This window comes from Ochotona princeps, chromosome 26, assembly GCF_030435755.1.
Source record: "Ochotona princeps isolate mOchPri1 chromosome 26, mOchPri1.hap1, whole genome shotgun sequence".
Classification (NCBI taxonomy): Eukaryota; Metazoa; Chordata; class Mammalia; order Lagomorpha; family Ochotonidae; genus Ochotona; species Ochotona princeps.
In genome coordinates this window covers 27,245,939-27,266,515 of record NC_080857.1, presented here as the reverse complement: position 1 = coordinate 27,266,515, position 20,577 = coordinate 27,245,939, and the positions used below count along the sequence as shown (strand labels likewise).

General features: G+C 39.1%; 1 protein-coding gene across 1 annotated transcript in view; it reads right to left on the bottom strand.

Annotated features, from left to right (window-relative positions):
* KCNH5 (potassium voltage-gated channel subfamily H member 5) overlaps window positions 1-20,577 on the bottom strand; it is a 240,630-nt gene that overhangs the window by 149,354 nt on the left and 70,699 nt on the right. The window contains exon 7 of the mRNA XM_004584494.3: window positions 11,075-11,501. Within this exon, the coding sequence (XP_004584551.1) occupies window positions 11,075-11,501 (427 nt within the window). The remainder of the gene's footprint in view (window positions 1-11,074; window positions 11,502-20,577) is intronic.

Here is a 20,577-nt window from a genome sequence, read left to right as displayed (position 1 = left end):
TTTACCTACAAAGCTGTATCATGGAAAATACTAATAACAAGAAAAAATACAAACAAAAAGAGACCGAAATCTCAGGACACAGTTTTTTCAAGATGCAAGTTTCACTAAAATACATTTATTTATTTAGCAAACAACAGCAGCAGTAAAAAAGAAGATATTTGTGCTTCTAAGATGAGACAGTTCTGACTTTCTTTTGTCCGTTACAACAGAGTACCCAAACTTCATCATGCAGCCTGCCTGCAGGAGACAGCTGCTTGCAAACCTTTTGCATTTCCATGTGCGCCTTTCCTATTACCAGCAAATCAAAAAGATTGGGGGACTGACAAATTCATTTATTCTAGGACTCAACCATGATAGAGGATGAGGCACACACAGAAAGTGTTGTCAGCCCTTCTAACTCCTGGTTCCTCCTATTGGTTCTTCAGCCTTCTTCCCAAGAAAACAGTGAAGGTGGTTTGCTTTTTTGTTTTTGTTTTTGTTTTTGTTTTGTTTTGTTTTGTTTAAGAAGAATGTGGATTCAGCTGAGAACAAAGAAAGCAGCTCAGCTTTTAAGTTTCAAATTAGTCATTTTTAAAGTGCGGAGCCAAAACAATCATCTTGAAAGCATAGATTTCCTTTGCAACTGCCAGGCCCTTGAGATAGCAAATGGCTTTTTGCTGTTGCTGTTCTGCGATTTTGTTTTTACTGTTAAAATCATAGTCTTTTTCACAGAAAACATGGGAGGAGCGGCAGTGACACACAGGCGGGCAGAATAAAAGGAACTCTCTAGGGCAAGAAAAGAAATTCCACATGTGTCAAAGGAAAAACTCCAGACAACAAGGTATGGCCTGTTTCCCACTCAGAGGCTGTGCAGAGGGCCAGGTCAGATGCAGCCAGCAATGGCACCTGGGAAAGTGTCACAGCAGGCCAAGCGTCATCAAGTTGGCTCTGTTACAGAGACATGGCATCAGCCACCTGTTCCCACATCTGAGTTCTATCATACAACAATGTAAACTGAAGGACTTCAGTCTAGAGAACGAGGGTCATTTTTCTTTGCTTTGAATTTACAGCATTTCAAATAGGGAGAGTCACAAACTATCCATGTCTTCCAAAAGACACTATTGAACACCTTCTGTGCTCCTGCTACACGGGAGATGCAGACTTGAACCAGACAAGTTCTCTTCTCCCCTGATTCTGTCCTAGTTCTGATCTGAGACGATGAGGTAGACAATGTAACTGCAGATCATACTAAAGAGATAATGAGACAAAAGACTGGCAGGAACATTTCAGAAGCAGGGAAGGTGGTGTCGTAAACTCAATCCCCTGTTGGTTTCCCCACCATAGAGCTGTGAAGGGGCAGAAAGTCCTTCTCGAGTAGTCTCTTCCTGTTGGCACTGTGACCTTCGATTCTTCCTACAAGTTGTACGCCATGTTTCACACACGGCCTCTAGCCTCTCTGCAACACCAGCAGCCCCTTCTCCTTCCTGTGACGTGTTAACCATGATTTTGTTTTCATGAGAACTTAGCTTAACCCTAGGACAGCCATGATGCCAGAGCTCGGTCCCCATCTACAAACGGGTCTGTGGAGGAAGAGGAAAACACCATAATGGATTAACTACTGAGCTTGCTGCACAGGTCTTGTACTTCAGTCTTTTTGTGCAATCAACAACCCTAACTATGTTGTGATCAGTAGACACAAGACCCTTGTTCATGCTAGTTTCTGGCCTCAGTCTGAACCAACAGCTGCCAAAGGTGCTGTCCTGGGTACCACCTCTCATCACAAGCCCCCTCCCTGTGTTGCCTCCTAATCACAGTCAAACTTCTCTTCTCACCTTCCCCTCTCATACATATCTGCCTGGTAACTGGTCTGGGTACCCATTCTTCTACTATCCCACCCAACCTTAGATGCTGCTCAGGTCTAGATTGTACCTCTCACGTTGCTCAGTCAGTGAGAAACAGGGGCCAGGGACCAGTGTGTCACAGGAATATAGAGGAGCTAAATGCTAAAAGGGCCCAGCCTGGTTTCATCATCTGGTCACTGCTTTTGAACCCAGGAGAAAATAAACAACCACTTTCTGAGTCCATCCTTTGGTGGGTAGGTGGTCTCAGGTGGCTTCATTTCTCACAGTGAGCCAGTTCAAAGCTCAGGTTGGGCTGTTGCACTTACAGAGGCTGCTATAGACTGACAGCTTTTAGCAGGGACTCTTGGGTCAAGGACACACAAAACAGGGTTTATAACAGTGAGACTCTCAGGCCAGGTGATACAGGGAGGTGTGTGGGAGTTGGCTGGTTCCCACCAACAACTGGTTCTCACTATCACTTCAGTATTGAAGAGGGGGAGTAACATGATTCAACAAAGCAAACAAAAAACCAGCAAGACACAAAAACATCAAAGAATCAAAGGAGAATACTTCTACATGGATGAAAACCACCAAATTCAGCAAATGCACCTGTACAGGTGGCACAGGGGCAGAGGCACATTCTCTTTTTTTTTTTTCTTTTTGAAAATTTATATATTTTATTGTAAAGGAAGACTTACAGAGAAAAGGATGGAAAAATCATCTGCTGGTTCACTCTCCAAATGGCCACAATAGCTAGAATTCAGCCGATCGAAGCCAAGAGCTTCTTCCAGGTCTCTGAAGCAGGGGCAGGGTCCCAAGGCTTGGGGCCATCCTTGTTCTGCTTTCCCAGGCCTCAAGCAAGGAGCTGGATGGAAAGTGGAGTCGCTGGGACCAGCACCCATATGGGATGCCAGTGCTTGGAGGTGAAGGATTCACCAGTTGAGCCGTCACGCCTGCTCCCACAGGCACATATTCAATTGGTGAGTGAAGGGAGGTAGGGGTGGAGAAGATCCATGCCCCAGGAAGCTTAAAGAAAGGAGAATCAGTGCGGGAGTTGTTAAGGTAGAGATAGACGCAAGCTCAGGCTGAGTGTTTCATTCACAGATTTTTATACTTTTAAATTGAAAGATATGAATGATATAGGTTGAGACGAACGAATCTGTAGAGAGTCAGCGAAGAGTGCAACATGAGGAAAAAGGGCAAATACTTAGAGAAATCACTGAAGCCACAAGGCAAATCTCTGTACCCAAGACCACTCTGCTAATAACTGTCCACCTGACAAATGGCCAGCTTCAACTGAGCACAACAGCTACTGATAGTAACAACCTAAATAAATCCTGACTCGTTGCCTCTTACCTGCCTTCCATTCTGGTTAGTCTGAACCACATATCCTCAGCCCTGTCTGTTTTGGGCATTTGGGGAGTGAGTCTAAGCAATTTTAACTATCAGCACCATCACCATTTCTCACCTGGATTATGAATCTAACTGGTTTCTTTCATTCTGACCCTTACAGTCTGTTTTCCATACAGCAGCAAAATTTATCTTTCTACATAACATAGAACAAATCATGACCATTTTTGATCCAAATCTTCAAAATGCTTTCCATCTGACTCAGAATCAAAGCCACTATTTGCCCTGCAAGGCACATAGTGTCTTCCCCAATCTTCCTTTTTAGGAGACTTGGGAGTGTTGAGGAGTGCAATCTGCTTACAGCTATCCTCTTCTTAAATATGTCCTGACTACATGTTGACTGCTCAATACCATGTCAATTAATTCCATAACGATGTTAATTGTTGCAGATGGTATGTTGGGGCTTTTAATTGATCGGGATGATACTCTGCTGACTCTGCCCTCATACCAGAGAGGGTCTACCCAATAAGTAGTTGGACTTGACTGGACTATAAGATGTTGGACTCTATGCATGGCAAATACTTGCAAAGAGGGAATTTCAACTGAACTTGAACTATGGTTATGCAACAAGGTGGAGGAACCCACCATGGAGGGAAGGTGGGGGGGAGAATCCCAGATTCTATGTAATTACAACACAATGTAATTAATGAATAAATTTAATTAAAAAAATATGTCCTGACAATAGGATGCTGGACCTTCTGCCATTGTCTACACCTACAATTTAAATAGTAGAATGATGGACTCATGACTGTTTTTGAAGGACTATACTATTGTAATAATATAGAGGAAACCAGTAGCAGGATAAGCCCCTGAGTCTATGGAACTGTATCATGAAACATATCCCTCTCATAAGGGGAGGTTTTAGGGGTGCCACCCCAAACAAGTCCTTTGTTGTCTTTTCTCAAGAAACTGATTGTCAAGTTCACAAGAAGCCAAATTGTCAGAAAAGATCCCAAGGTCTATGGCTGTCATAACTGGAGTCTCAGCAGAGCAACCAGTACTAGACATATCTTCTTTGCCAGTACCCAACCAGAGGCATACACGTAGGTGTCCTTTCCTTAACACTTATTTGAAATAAGTGAAGCTCCCAAAAATAGACCTTCACAGACTGAGATATTTAAGGGTTGCTAAAAATAATTTCAACATTAAAGATAGGATCTAAAAAGGTGGTTATAGAAATAGCGCCTAAAAGAGTAACTATAAACCAGCTTCAAAGAACATTTTTAAAGCTTTCAGTATTTCCTGAACATCAACTTGGATATTGTTCCAATCCCAAAATGATCTGCTCACCGACATACACAGCCCAAAGCCAGCACCTGGCACCCTTAAGACATCATTCCAGCACAAGTTTTATAAATGTTAAATAAATAGGTAAAAAGCAGTTATCAGGGAGTGGCTTAGAAATTTCTCCAAAGAGAGAATCAAGATGGCAGAACAGGGCAAGGATATGTTTAAACAGAGAAATATTAGCCAGTGTGAAGCAGAGGATCTTGAGTCCCAAAGAAAGTTCTCACATCTCCGAAACCGAAACAGATATCCTGAACTAAATGAATGACTGGCAGTGGGAAAAACAATCTATTCACTTGCTATAGTAATAATCGCTCCCTCTTTCCTATTTTAGAAGAGTTGTGCTACAGCAGGCATTTGGCCCAGTGGTTAAGAAGCTACTTGGGATGCCCACATTCTATAATAGATTGCCAAGTGCAAGCTCTGGCTCCACTTACAATCCAGTCTCCCACTAATGAGCAACTTTAGAGGTAGCTGATGATGGTTGACGGACTTGGAGCTCTACAACTCACATGAGACAGCTAAATTGAATTCTAGCCCTGGCTGTTGTGGGCATTTAGAAAATGAACCAGGGTATGAAAACTTCTCTGCGTCTGTGAATCTATGTCTTTCTCTTGCTTTCTCTCTCAAATAAAATTAAAATTTTAACTATTTGCAACAAAATGTTCCCAACTTGAGGGCATTAAGCTCAGTGGAATAAGACAATCCCAAAAGGCCAAATGTCACATTTCCCTCTTATGTAAGGCAACATTTATGCAAAATATAAAACAGATATATAGGTTACTATATATTTTTTTTTCATAAATGAACTGTATAGTGGAGGCCAGTGTACCAGAAAGTGAAGATACATTGCAGTATGCATCTGTACTCCAGAATAAAATGAAGACTCACAATGAAACTGTTAAATATACCTTGACAGTAGAACACTAGATTGTCTACCATTGTCTATACCTACAGTGCTATGATACACTTAAATAGAGGAATGTTGGACCTGTGACTGTTGCTGTGACTATCATGACAAGATAGGGGAAAACAGAGTGAGAGGAAGAGGAGGTGGAGAGGGAAATATTGATAACTACAAAACCAGATCACGGAAAATAATGATAAATTTTAAATTTAATTTTAAAAAACAGTAAAAAGAAGTTAATAAAATTTCAAGATTTAAAAAAAAAAAGATGGATGGGCATTTAGCCTGGCAGTTAAGAAATCACTTTGAATATCTACAGTCCACATCAGAACACAAAGTCCAGCTCAGCTTCTCGTTGCAGTTTGCTGCTAATGCATGGGAGACAGTAAGTGACATCTTAAGCACTTGAGTCCTTGCCATCAGTGTGGAAGACACAGACTGGGTTATCAGCTCCTGGCTCTGGCCTTGCCCAGTCTTGGTTGTTGGTGACATTCACCAGTACATGGGCTATTATGAATTAGCCAATGGATGGAAGAGTCTCTCTTTCTCCTTCCCTTCCTCTCCAATAAATGAACACTTTTCATATTTTTTAAAAGATGAGCTTATTTTGATGCAACAAATTTTGAAATGTATGCATATTTTTTTCATTTTCCAAAGATTTTTTTGGAGACCCTTCATTTGTACATCTGGGTTGTGGTTTTTTGTTTTTTTGTTTTTTGTTTTTTTGTTTTTTTGGGGTTTTTTTGCTTTAATTTAAAAGAGTCTAAGCTCTGCAAAGCTCTGCCTCACTGATTTCCCTGCTCTGTTTTCTCAGCTCAAGAGTCACTTCCTTCTAGAATACTTTCTGGACTCTCTGATTCTAAGCTTGGACTTTTCTCATTCATTCATTCAACTTATGTTCATGAATATAACCATAAACTAGAAGGCAAAGTTTATCCTAAATATAAAATGTTGAGCTGAAAAAAACATAAGTTCTGACTACAAGTCCAATTTCCTTATCTAAAGTCTTAGTTCTGAAATCACAGCATAAAGATGAGGTTGAAGATGGGTGTAGCAATGGAAATGGAGATGAGAATAGAATTAAAGGATATGATGAGAGGAGAAAGAGAGAGAGAAATGATTTGGTGATCTTCTTGTCTGTCACTCTTATCACATCACAAGTTCATGGAGGACCAGCAGTATCAACCGTCTCCCAAATCCCAATCCTTAGAATGATGCTCAGCACCGTGTTGAATGAATCAGAGGATTCCAAGTCACACAAGGACACAAGGGAGTTTCAGGGGCAAAGACACTTGCAAGTGTATAACCCTCTTAACAGGCAACCAAGAAACTATCCTATTGTCTTCTGGGAAACCTCAACCTTCCAGAACCTGAGAATCTTGGTGAAAACATGATTGGACATAAAAAGAAGCATGGAATAAAAAAACAATCTGCAAGAGATACAACAAGGAGGGAATGGAGGCCACATCACTCAGTTTTTCCTGGCTCCTAAACTATACACCTGAAACCAGTGAACCTTTTTAAACAATGCCTATAACCCAGTACTTTAGGTTCCACAAAAATATTTTTTTCTCATAGAATACTCAGCTCATTAAAGAAAAGAAAAGGGCAAAAAAGTATTTTGTACAAGTATTTTGTACAAGCTAGGGTAAAGCTGACACAAAGAACTGACCCAGTTTCCAAAATAAACACTGGGCTTAAAGCTCTCTCCATCTGGCTAAAACTAAAAGCAGAAATGAAAATCAGCATGTTCACCCTCTACTTCTTACCTGTACCACAAGATCAAGGGCAAAAAAATAAAATTAACATATAGCTTAACAAAATACCTATATTACCTGCAAAGAAAGATTTTCAGAACCTCTTGAAATCTTAGCAATGGTATAAAGCTATTGGGAAGCCTGCCTGAATACCCATCTAGGTCAAGTGCCTTCGTGAGTCCCAGTGGGCGTGTTGTAGAGACCCCTTCACCCCAAATCACATGCTTCTTAGTCTTTCCAGCTGACTACTTTTTCTGCAATAAAACATTTCTATTTTGGTTTGTCTGTTTTTGCTATTATGAAGTGTTTGTGCTGGGAAACGTATAAAGAAAAGCTTCCTTCATAGTACAAAAGGCTCATGAGCAATGCAGAAGCATGGGCTGGGCACTGGCGAAGGTTCATGGCAGACAGCATCACAACAGTGACCCCACGTGTGAAAGAAATCACATAGTGAGGCAAGAAGCCAGAGAATGGGAGACAGCATGCCTTGTTTGTTGTTGTTAACAAGTATCTCATAAGAACTGACCAAGGTCCTATGAGAATGAATTCATTTTCTTGGAAGACAGAACTCCCAATGACATGATTCTTTCCCTCTAAGCCTATCTCATAAAAGTCTCATAAGCTACCTTGTCACCACTATGGACCAAACTTCCAATCCGTGAACATTTAGAGGATTCACTCAACCCACATCTAAACCACGACACTTTTCAAAAGCATTTGGTCTATTCTGCATAATATTACCAGAAAATTCCCCCCTTAATTCTTTCCTGAACACTTTTCACTGAATACAAATTTAGCTTTTTCTAAAACAAGGAATATACTAGACAGGAGAAGTATGAAACCATTCTGGCACCAGTTATTTTTCGCATAAACTTCATCCTCAATAACAAATCCCATTCTGCACATAGAGATTTCACTACACTAATAGACTCAGTTATATAGAATGTTAGCTCTAAAAAGAACTTTTAAAGCCCTTTATTTCAACCTCTGCATTTATTTCAAAAAAACATAAAACATAAATAGATTTGAAGAGTCTAAGGCCACTCAGGTCTTTTGTCCCAACTTGTTCTATAGGCCTCAAACCTTTGGGGGCTTGCCATTTGAATTTACTTCCTTTTCCTATTGAGAAGGGTCAAGAGAACGCATATGATCACCAAGTGGCTTTTATCTAAATTACACAGAGTTGATGAATCTGTGAACATGACACATGAACCTGGTCTCCTGCACAGGATGGTGAATGGCCAGTGTGTCACTCAACATTCCTTTGTTACTTAACCACCCACAAGGAAATTCAAATTTCCCATCATACATATCCTACTGGCAGGTGGTACTGCTATCCTTGTATATGTGCAAAACCATTTGTCTGGCTGCATTACAAACCATACCAGTGAATTACAGAATCTGTTTAGACTGTTTAAGCTACCATCAATTACATCCTGTTTGAAAATTGCAAATTAGCATCATTATGACTGGGTTTCCTGTCTACCAGCTAAAACTCTGTAATTTTCATATTTATAGCTTCTAGTTTTGTCTTGTCTTACTTTTTAAAACATAGTTTGCATGACATCATAGTAGGACAATTTCCGAACATCGTATTCCACATAATCCAGGCTGGCTCAATATACGAGCTTAGCAAGACAAAGCAAACAACTCCTGTAAGTAAAATGAATACCCCAAATCCAACCTTGGTAGCCCTTTGACTTATGATATCTACATGGTTAATGATGTATTATGTAGAATACAAAAATAAATATATTTGGAAAGACAGCAGTTATGGTTGTATATAAATTATGGAAAGCAGTTATGTGTAACTTGCACTTTTGTTTTATATGTTTAGCTTTTGAAATGTAATAACAGGTGCAAATGTAGAGTTCTTTATGTGACTGTATTCTACTGAAACACAATTTATATGATATTTTAGTAATAAAGAAGTAACTAAATAATTGCTTTCTTGATGAATCTTCAGAAGAGGGTTCATGAAAGTATATTAAAACAAGAAGATAATCATATTAGGAAAATTCCATACTCGTGTTCATTCGTTTTATAACCATCAAAACAAATCATCAGTATACAAAAGTGCTTTCCAATAGCAGCAAAATTAATCAGCCTGCTAAGCCTCAGAAAACTGAATATTATTAGGGGTTTAATAATAAGATTATGTAAATAAAATGGACCAGAAAATACTTAATAAGGCATCATTAAGTATTTACTGAGCAAATTTGCAAAGAGATTGCCCACACCTTGGAAAAAAATTACATGGCACTTTCCAATTCCTATCATAAAGTTCTGTGACAGTGGATTCTGTAAATGTCAGCAAAGTAGCTGGATTCATTCATGAGTGGACAGATCCAAAGAAACGGGGAGGACAGTACTATGTTGGGGAAGTAACAGCTGCTACAGAGCAGTAGCGGTCACACGAGGCACACAGGTTGCCAAAATAACAAGAGGTTTAGAGGCAAAGAATATAAGAAAGTAGACATAGGTACATTGCAGACCAAAGAACCCTTTGAGCTCAGGAATCCAAGCAGGAGCGTTCTCCACACTGGGGACATGCAGCAATCAAAGACTTAGGCTGAGTAGCTGTCCAGGTCATCGAAAAGAGTTACGCTGAGATCCTGCTCACATAGGCCAGATCTGTCTGGAGGGGTATATCCAGGGACTGAGGCTGAGGAAGAGTTCACAGGCGCCATTTCTTGGAAGATGTGTATGATAGCAAAAGATGTATATAGACAGACATATATAATACATATATTATGTATACATATACACATACATATTTGTACTTTCATATATTCATGTATATACATATGTATGCATGTGTGTATATATATACATATATATACGTGAATATATATGTATATATATTCATCCTTCTTCCTTCCACTCTCTTTCTTCATCTTTCTCTCACTGGTCCTCAAATAAATAATTTTTTAAAAAATTTAAAACAGCATAGTACTAAATACTATAGCTGACTAAATATTGCCTTCCAGAATTTGTAAGCCATTAATGCAATATATCTTACTATTCTTTGCATATAAGTACATGAGAAAACAAATTAAGCAATCATCAGGATCTCTCTGTGTGTGTAAGTACTTATTCCTCCTGAAAGCCTCTCTGGCAGAAAACATTTGGAATTGCCTCTCTAATTGTAAGGTCTTACTGTGCATGAGTTTAATTCAATAATTCAGCTATTAAATAAAATATTTGCTAGGATCTGGTACTATAGGATAGCAGGTAATACATTGGCAGTGGCTCATATCCTAGCTACTCCGTTTCAAATCCAATTCCCTCTTAATGACTAGGACAGCAGAGTCAGAGCGCCTATATGTCTGAGCCCCTTCCACTCGCACAGCAGAGCTAGATGAGTCTAATGGATTCTGGCTTAAGCCTGACCCAGTGCTAGTCATTGTAGCCATCTGGGAAGTGAACAGGTGGACAGCAGATCTCACACTCCATGAGTGACTTTCAAAATAAATAAATTGCTTTTGAAAAAATGTTTCTAAACTACATATATCTCACATGATTCTCTGCTTTTTGGAGAAATTAATTTAACACAATGCCAACAAATCCTATTGAATGTGCCACCCACTGCCTATCTGGAGGTTCTTCAGGATGCTCTGCCAGGTACAACTAGGCATAATAGAATTCAGATACACAAGTTCCCATTCCGATTTTGGATCACCCTATCCATACTGTTTCTCACATGCCAATACACATTGAAGAGTAAAACCCATGGTTTGCATTTTTACTCAGGCCAAATAAAATTAAATCAATTGCAAATGAGATGGATTAAGCACTAGGTGATGACAAAATAGTTCATATTAATCCTATCAGAGCTTGGAGCCAAACTTTTGCCAACAACAATTTTTTGTAAAAAAGAAAAATATACTTACAGCCAACCATCATCATTGCCACCGAGAACATCTTCTCCACGTCCGTAGTAGGAGCTATGTTTCCAAATCCTATGGTGGTAAGGCTTGTCATGGTAAAGTAGAGTGAGGACACATACAATGAGTCTTTGCTCGGTCCTCCTTCCCACACTCCTGCACTGGTATTGTATCGATATGGAGTCCCAATGCTCAGGGCCAGCTGGTAGAGCCAACTATCTATTTGGATGGTGTTGGTGACTTCATCGATGACTTCGTAATCTCCAATGCTATACCATATGCAGGCCAGCCAGTGGGCAACCAGTCCAAACACACACACCAAGAGCACCAGGACAGCTGCTCCATACTCCAGGTAATGGTCCAGTTTCCTAGCCACACGACCCAAGCGTAAGAGACGCACCACTTTTAAAGAACTGAACAGGCTGCTGATTCCCTGAATGAAAAAAAAAAAGAAACAGAACTTTCAGCAGAGAAAAAACTAGGGAGACAAAAACAATGATTCACCTTTTATGAATCTGATTATTCATTTATATATTAAGAGTGTATATCTGCTTAAGAAAATGTGGTATCTCCACACTATGAAAATACTACTCAGCCATAAAACACAGTGAAATTCTGTCTTTTGCAACAAAATGAATGCAAGTGGAAGCCATTAAGCTTAGTGAAATACGTTTCTCTTGTATATGTAATAACTAATACATAGAGTACACCAAATATAATGTATATGAGTGAAATGGACATTTTAAAAATTTATAATCATTCATAGCCCTTGTTTCTATATCAACAAACAGTGGTTTATCTACTTAATCCATGTTGGATTCTGTATTTAGTGGGGATTGTAAAATAGATTGAAAGTACATCACTTTAAAAATTCAAAAAAAAAGTAAAAAAGAGAGTAGGAGAGTGGGAGTTTGAGTGGGAAGAACCAAAGGGTAGGAAGTTCCATTATGCTCTTAAACCTGAATATATGAAATACCTGAAACTCGTTCATCTTACATAAATAAAAAAAAAATTAAAAAGAAAAAAGAGCATGTACATGACATAGTTGACTTCACATGAGAAAAAGAACAAAATGATAAGCTTTTGTGGATAAATGAAGATTATTTTCTCTCCAGAGATATTTGTGTGCTATTAGATAAGGTAATGGTCTGTTGAGAAAGCCACCTACATGGCACAAAGAAAAGGCTAAATAAGCAAAGGAGAAAATTATTCAAATGCAACATACACAGAGCACTGAAATAGCAGTGAGAGAATCAAATATTTTATTTCCTCATCCTATAAATTTTTCTCTTTGCTTTAAATGTTTTGCTTTTATTTCTTATTTTAAAACTGGTACAAACATCAAAACTTTGAAAATAGAAAGCATAATAATATTGACAACAGAAAATACTTCTGTGCACATATGAAGAATTACAAACATCACAGTTTAGCCCTATACCTGCCACTGTCACAATAAGCACTACATTTACTGAGCTCTGGAAAACTGAACATAGTTGAACTTAGAAAGGGGACATATCCCACGAAATCCTATCCCCCTCTAGCAACAGATAAGCAACAAGAAATTCATATCCTGTTGAGAAACTTAAAACACCAAATCAAGTATCATCTAAATGCAGGCAGAGAGCATGGCTTTTCTTCAGTCAACAAATGCCCCATCGTTTCTTTTCTCTTTTTTTTTCTTTTTAAATTATTTTGTAATAATCTTACTTAGTTGATTAGGGTACAAAGGGTCAAGGGCTACAGGGTGAAAGTGGTTAATACCATTGTTTCCACACTAAGATTATCATTTTTCCCTGTATCTGTGGTCAGGGGAGAAACAAAGGGAAAAACCCCACCCAACCTCCCACCCATCCCATATCCCCAACGGGAGGCGCGCTCTGAGGGTCCTGCTCATACAGTTTTGATAGTTCATCAGTTCTGGATTGCTGCCAATCCCGCAGTTCCAATCGCAATGAACCCTATTCAGAGTCCACTGGCTGACAGTCTCTTCACCCCATCGTTTCTTTTTGATGCATACAATAGTTTACCTAGGGAGACACCTTAAATGCAAGCTTGAGGTGAATCCCAAAGTAAGCAAATAGCAAAAATAGATTAGTGATCCAGAAAGCCTTTCATGTCATCACCAACTCAAAAACAAATGGAATCCATCACTTTGCTTCTGCTAGTTCTTTTCCTCAGAAAGAAGAAAAGGAATCCAACATAACTATTACTTGCACATTGTTCTCGTCTTCATGGACATGGGCTGGTATAGTCGAATGGGTCTGACATTTACAAGAGACCAATTTTGACATGGCTAAAGTGAACAAGGTCTGGTTTTGTGATACCAGATTCTCTATAACAGAATATGTTTAACGCTTTTTCAGAATAAAATCTTCAAAGGGAGAGAAAAAAAAGAGGAAGTAGAAAACAAAGATCCTTTGTAAGTAAAAAAGTAGTTGCAGAATTATGCTACAAATTGTATCCCTCAACTTCATCCTTCTTAAACGGGCCTCCATTTCAATTGTAGAACGCAGCTGTAATGGCTTCTATGCAACCTTAAAATAAATTCTCACCTCACTCGAAAACTTGTACAAAAAATGATATTGAATTCTAAGCAGTTAAAAAGAGTAAAGTTTTAAAAGCTCAAAACACAAATGGTTATAATGTAGTGACCTGCCATAAGGTAGGATTAAATAGACCATGAAAGCCTCAAAGGTAGAACTGGTTAGGCATAGAAGAAAAACAAAAAACAAGTGTTTATCAAGCATATTGAAATGCTGGGCTTTGGCTTAAGCTCTCCAGATATTAACATAAACATGTCTTGCTTCTGCTCTGAAATGCATGAAAAACTCAGAATTCAATCTACAAATAAAAAAACAATCCTGCTATAGGTAGTTTATGGTTACCTCCAGTTTTTAAAGGCCTCTTAGGATTTCTGTTGCCTGCATAAAAGAGCTGATCATTTGAGGCAGTAACTAAACTCCACTTGGGACTTCTTCATCCCACAATGGAGGTCTTTGGCTCATGTCCGCGGGCTCTTAGCTTCCTCCACATGCAAGTGAAGGTTCAAGCATCCGGGCCCCTATCACCCACGTTGCAGGACTCTGGCTTCCACCCCACTGGTGCTCTTGCATGCACCTGGAGAATCAATCAACAGCTGGGGAGAACCTCACTCTCCCCGCATCCCCAGCCCACCACTCTGTCTCTCTCTGGTATTCAAAAAAGGAAAAATAAATTTAAAAAATGTCCATAAACAGAGCACAGCAAAATTATTTCCACCTGAATTATTTTCTCCAAAAACAAAAGGAAGGCAAAGCAGAAAATCTTTACCTCATTCAAACTAACACAATCCCAATCTTGCTCCCTGTTAAAAGTGTATGAATTAGGGCCTACGATAATTAGAACACTGGATTGGAGGACACAAATCCATGATCTCTAGCAAACATATTTCTCTCTGAAAGGACGCACCTACATTGGCAGACACCTGCTCTAGACAGCATTTATTCAAAGTACATTTTTTACAGCCATCCAACAACTTCAGCATGGCAGCGGATGTCACATCAGTGACAACCCACATGGCATCTCTCACAATCCATTGTCTAGGGCTACCTTCTTCACACTGCTGTATTAGATGAGAATTCTCATCACGATTGCATTCACCTTCAGCCTGATCAACCACACATTCATGTTGTAATCATATTCCACACACCAGGGTATTTCAGACAGTTCATGGAAAATGGAATTCAAACATAAGTTTACACTGTTCCAAAAAATTAAGTCTTCCTATGCTTGTTTCAAAAAGTTGGCAGAAAATGTGCGTTATGAAAAGGTGAGATACCTTCGCAGGTATCAGACATAGGTCCAGTTCTCGGCACAAACCAAGCAGCTCACCTGAGTTCCCAACCGTAAGCCATATTCCTGTCACACACCTCCATCTGGGCACTGCAGTGGTTACTGAGGTCTCCGGAGGGCAACAGCATCCTCCACTTCTCCTGGTTCAGTTCTTTATCTCCCATTTTGTAAAGGACATCGTTATCTCACCAGTCACCCCGTCCCATTCCTTTGCTGCACACAGGCACTGAGATCTCACTACTCATGGTGCCTAACTGCTCAAAGCCCATCCACTTCATTAATCTCAGAATTCTTCCTTTTCTCTGTTCCTGTGAAATGCCTGCATCAAGATTTTATGAGTGTGTTTCCTCACACATGTGAGGAAAACGGTCACTCCATTAGCTGCATTATTTACATGAGTTCAAGAATTTTACAGAAAAAAAAAATGAATTAAGATAGGCTTATTTGTGGCAAAAAGGAAAAAAAAAAAGCCCGAGATCCCTGCAGTTTATTTTGTAAGATTACTTGTTTTTCATGGACTTTTTGAAAATCCCTTACCATCCTGCTGACTCTAACGCACAGGACACAGAATCTAGGCTCCTAGCCCAGTACTTTTTGTTTTTAATGCACATTATCTAATCACATCTTTCTCTGGTGTCTAATCTTTCATGTTTATACATTACCTCTAGGATTAACTGCAATTCTCTACCATGACACAGCCCATTGAATGTTGGTCCACTTGGCAAGACTCCATCCTAACCAATTCCTCTATAGCTTCATTCTGCAGTTATGGTCAGCTCTTCACAGTGCCCTAAATGCCCATGTGGTTTCTCACTACACGACTGCTCCTTCAGCTCGAAGGGTTCTTCCCTTCCACCCCAGAATATTACATTCATATCTACATAAAACACACTCTCTCCTCCATGTGCCTATCATCACAGCTTCACTTTCTTCCCCACTGTGGGAATTCATTGTCCATATTTTATGTTCGTTAATACGTTCTCCACATCTCTATCACAACAACTGTCACTGTCACATTTTTTTTACAAGTCTGCTTGTACCTTTGAGCTGTGCTAGTAGCATCGCAAGTTAGGCAAGTCTCAAGAAATGGAAGTACTACTCAACTGGCCCTTCAGATTATGCCCATGTGCGTGTCCCACAAGCAAAAACTGAGCCATCTTCCTGCCCCTGCCCCAAACACTCCAATACAATGGTTAAAATATTAGGTGTCTACAGAGCGGTACTGAGCAAATCCTCCATGAGCAGGTCTTCGACACCCCCAAACTGTCTGTCAACAATACTGGCTAATATTCCATTATAATTCTACACAGCAATGGTGCTCCATTCAAAGCAAACTACATTTTGCTCCCAAAAGCAACCCCCAATTTTCATCTCTGAATTTGTTTTAGTGTTCTGTTAACCTATCAATCAAATTAGAAGCAGTTATTCAAACTGAATAATGCATAAACAAATAAGCCTTCTTTATTTGGAAAACAGCATTCTCTTTTGGATAAGGGAGAGTATAATGTGATCGTTATCGTCCAACCTCAACTGGAAATGATTTGGTTTAAACATGTGTCCCAAATATAAAACGAAAAATCCAAATGCTCATTTATTCAATTCTACTGATTATCACTGGAGTTAGCAGGATACTGGATACACAAAGCGTATAAACTAGAGTATATTCACTCAATAGAGTAGTATCCAAAGCAAACATGAACACCCCACAATTTATATTGCATAATAAGACTGAATCTGGAAAAAAACACATTGAGCCTAAGAAACTAGATTTTAAAAATAAGAGTTTATAGGCTCTACACGATCCTGTTTATGAATGGAAAGTTGATTCATGCAAAGTTCTAAAACAAGCTGAACTGCTCTATAAAGCCAGAAGAGAAGATAGTGGTTCCCTTATAGAGCAGACAGTAACCATGAACGGGAGGAGGTAGCGCTGGTGTTCCTACAGGTTCCTGCCTGCTAATACGCATACTAATTACTAACACGGGGACTTGATTTAGCGATAAAAAGTTATAGGTAACTCAGCATGCATTGCTAAGTTGTTAGGTTAACATCTCAGCCTAGTACATGATGAAAATTAATTATATTCTACTTATCAGGGGTATTGTGTCCAGCATTAGATCTAATATTATAGATTTTCCTTGTTTATGTCTGTCCTCTTACCTTTACATGGGGCAGGCAATTTCCCAACCTAAAGACAATTTTAATTTTACTTACAAAATAATATTGGATACTTTCAGAGACTACTCCCCAAAATGCCCTCTTCTGCATCCCTTCCTTTTTGTAACAATTTCTTGACGTGGTTCTTTCCACTAGTCTTTTTGTTCATTCATTTTCTGCTTCATTTTATCCCAAACTTTGCAATTCTCTGTGCCCTTCTATGCACTTTTGTGGCTTTCTGCTTCTATCTTAACCTCTGAGCTCTTAGTACACAAATCCCTGGGGTTCCACTGGTGGAAGAAAATATCAAACATCTCAAATACATAATAGAACACAGCAGGGTTAATACAGAACTGTCAGTCATCAGCCTTTCACCTTTCTCGCCAATTTCCTTACTTGCCAAGCCCTTCAGGCTGTAATAGCATAAGGAAAAATGTCCAACAGACATCTTTGTGCAGTTAGCTCTTCAACCTATTTTGTGGACTCACATATTAAAATACTACTGGCGCAAAAAAGAAAAAGTATCTTGCAATGATGTATCCAGAAAAACACAAATCGATTCTCTTATTTGAGCATCATTTGTGATAGTAGGTAGCTGGTTCAGCCAATATTTCTTCCTATTTTATTCCTTTCATTGTATCATAAACAGGAAAGGGATGATCAAAGTACTTTCTTGTACAAGGACGTATTAAATTTAACTGGGATAATGAATATTTACAACATAGAATATTGTGGTCGATTTTCAAGAATAAATGTGATGACTGTCCTCCCTGCATCCATATCTCTTGGCAATGAGGTTCTCAATTCCTCATCAAAAGGTAAAGTCCACTTACAATCTCTTGAGTCTAGACTAGCCTCATGACTTGTTTTAGCCAATAGCATGTGGCATAAATTATATTGTGCCAGCTCCAAGCCTACCCTTGAAATGAACTTGCACTCCTCCACCCTTAGTCTTGCAAACTAACTGACCTCAAATGGTTCCTGCCAACCATGGGAGAGACTTCTTTTTCATGGTAACAGTTCCATAGGCTCAGAGTTTTCCCTTCTACCTTCCCACTCTCCCACCCTCACTGATTTCCTACATATTATTACAATACTATAGTTCTTCAGCAACAGACACAAGTCCATCATTCTGCTATTTAATCATATCCTAAAATCGTAGGTATAAACAAAGGCAAAAAGTCTAGCATTCTATTGGCAAGATATTTAACAGTTTCATCATGGGAGATTCAGATTGAGTTTCCAGTTCCTGGTTTTTGGCCTCTTCCCAACTATAGCTGTGCAGGCGTTTGGTGAGTGAACAGGTGAGCAGGATCTATCTCATACCTCTCCCTCTCTCTCCACTGTGTATATGGGTGTGACTGTACCTTCACCTATCAAATAACAATTAAGGGATGGTGGTCATTTGGCCTAGTAGATGAGGCACTAGTTAAGATGCCTGCATTCCATGTTGAAGTGATAACTTCTAACTTCAGCTTCCTACTGTGCTCTCAGGCAAGCAGTGGTGAGGACAAAAGTTAATTGGGTTCCTGCCACTCAGATAGGAGACCAGGATTATATCACAACCACTAGCCTTAGCTTTGGCCCAGACCTGTCCATTACAAGCATTTGGGGACTAAATCAGCATATGGTAGAGCTCATTGTCTCCCCACTCGCATCTCTCTGCCTCTTACATTGACTTTTTACTGAAAGTTACTTCCAGTTTAAAATCACATGGTAGCTTCTCATTTTTCTAAAATTGATTTTGGTTTACACAGACTTGCATAAGTCTTCTCCCTCCAGCCTTATCCTTGATCATTTTTTTGCTCATTCTCCATCAAACCTTCAATCTTTAAAAATGGCACGCTCCTGAAATCATAGGGAGTATGCATTGGCAATTCCTTATAAATTGAATATTCTGAACCTTTCTCACACTGCTGTGCTTAGCCTAGTTTTTCTATTCAGACTTCAGATTTCAGCTTAGTCATCACTTCCTCAGGGAGCCTTGTCTCTCCAATCCAGATCAAGTCATTTCATTATGTAATCTCAGGTCCATGCACACGGCCTTCGTGACACTTGTCTCTCTGCAAATATACATCATATCATGTTTTCCATCCATTTATCCTTAGCATACTCTTTAATACAAAATAGGTTCTAAAATGTTTATTGAAATCATGAAAATATTAATTAAAGAATAAACTACCCAATATTTAAATTTCTCATAATCATTTATGATGACTCCTGCAGGACTGAACTTATGACAAATAATTAACAGTTGTTGAATCTTCATGAGTAACATCACATAAAGCAACCCTAGAGAAATCACCAAGTAATAAAAAGCTCTGTTTCATGTGCCCTGAATCCTTATTCGAAACAGATTTTCTCCATCCAAGACTACATAGTCCATTTCCATTTCTTCTTGTAGAGGCCAATTTAAGGACAGAGAAAACTGAAAACTGCATTTTTTATCTGAACCTTTAACCCAGAAAATAAATTCTATTGCCTCCTTCCTATTCAAAACTCACTTTTTCAATTCATGCTACCAAGAGTTCTGTGGAGAAATAATCTTAACTACTACATGTGGCAGGTAACATGCTTCAGCAGAGTATCTGAAAATCAGATTTTTAATAAAGTTTGCATTTTTATATGCATTGAGAGATTATGGCATTCAGAGGGAAGAAGAGAGGAGAGACAGACATTCATCTTTAGCAAAAACCATAGTGTACTAACTCTACATGCACCTTATTGTAAAGAAGACTTTCTATTTCATAACCATTGAATTCACAGTGAACATAAAGCCTGTCCAAAAGTACACCCTTTGAAGAAGTGTCTAAAGTATGAAGATTTTCAATATATATCCAGTATATATCCAAAGAATCCTCCAACTTGGTTTACATATATATAATGCAAATATATGTGTTACATAAGTAAACCTACACACGTATGTGTGTATGTATGTATGTATATGTATATATGTGTATATATTATATACATATGTAAACCAAGTTGGAGGATTCTTCAAATCCTTCTTCAATAACTTTTTTGCAGTCTTCAGAATAAATTCCGAACAGAGCCCGAACCTTCACATCTCTGAAGTATCACTTCTGTTTTTTTCAGCACCTCTGTTCTCTGCACTCTGTTCATAGAGGATTTGTTTCCTGCTTTCAAAAAATGACATATTCAAAAAAGCCTGGAGAATTCCCAAGCACTGCTGTAAAAACAACCTCCTGGGGCCGGCACAATGACTCGATTGGCTAATTCTTCCCCCATAAGTGCCAACATTCCAGGTGGGTTCCGGTTCCTGTCCTGGCTACTCCACGTCCCTTCCAGACGCCTGCTTGTGGGTGAGAAAGCAGCCAAGGATGGCACAAAGCCTTGGGATGCTGCACCCACACTGGAGACCCAGAAGCTCCTGGTTCCTGGCTTCGGATCTACTCGACACTGGTCATTGCATTCATTTATGGAGCAAATCTGCAGATGAAAGATCTTTCTGTCCCCTCTCTGTGGATTTACCCTTCCAACACAAATAATGTTTAAAAATA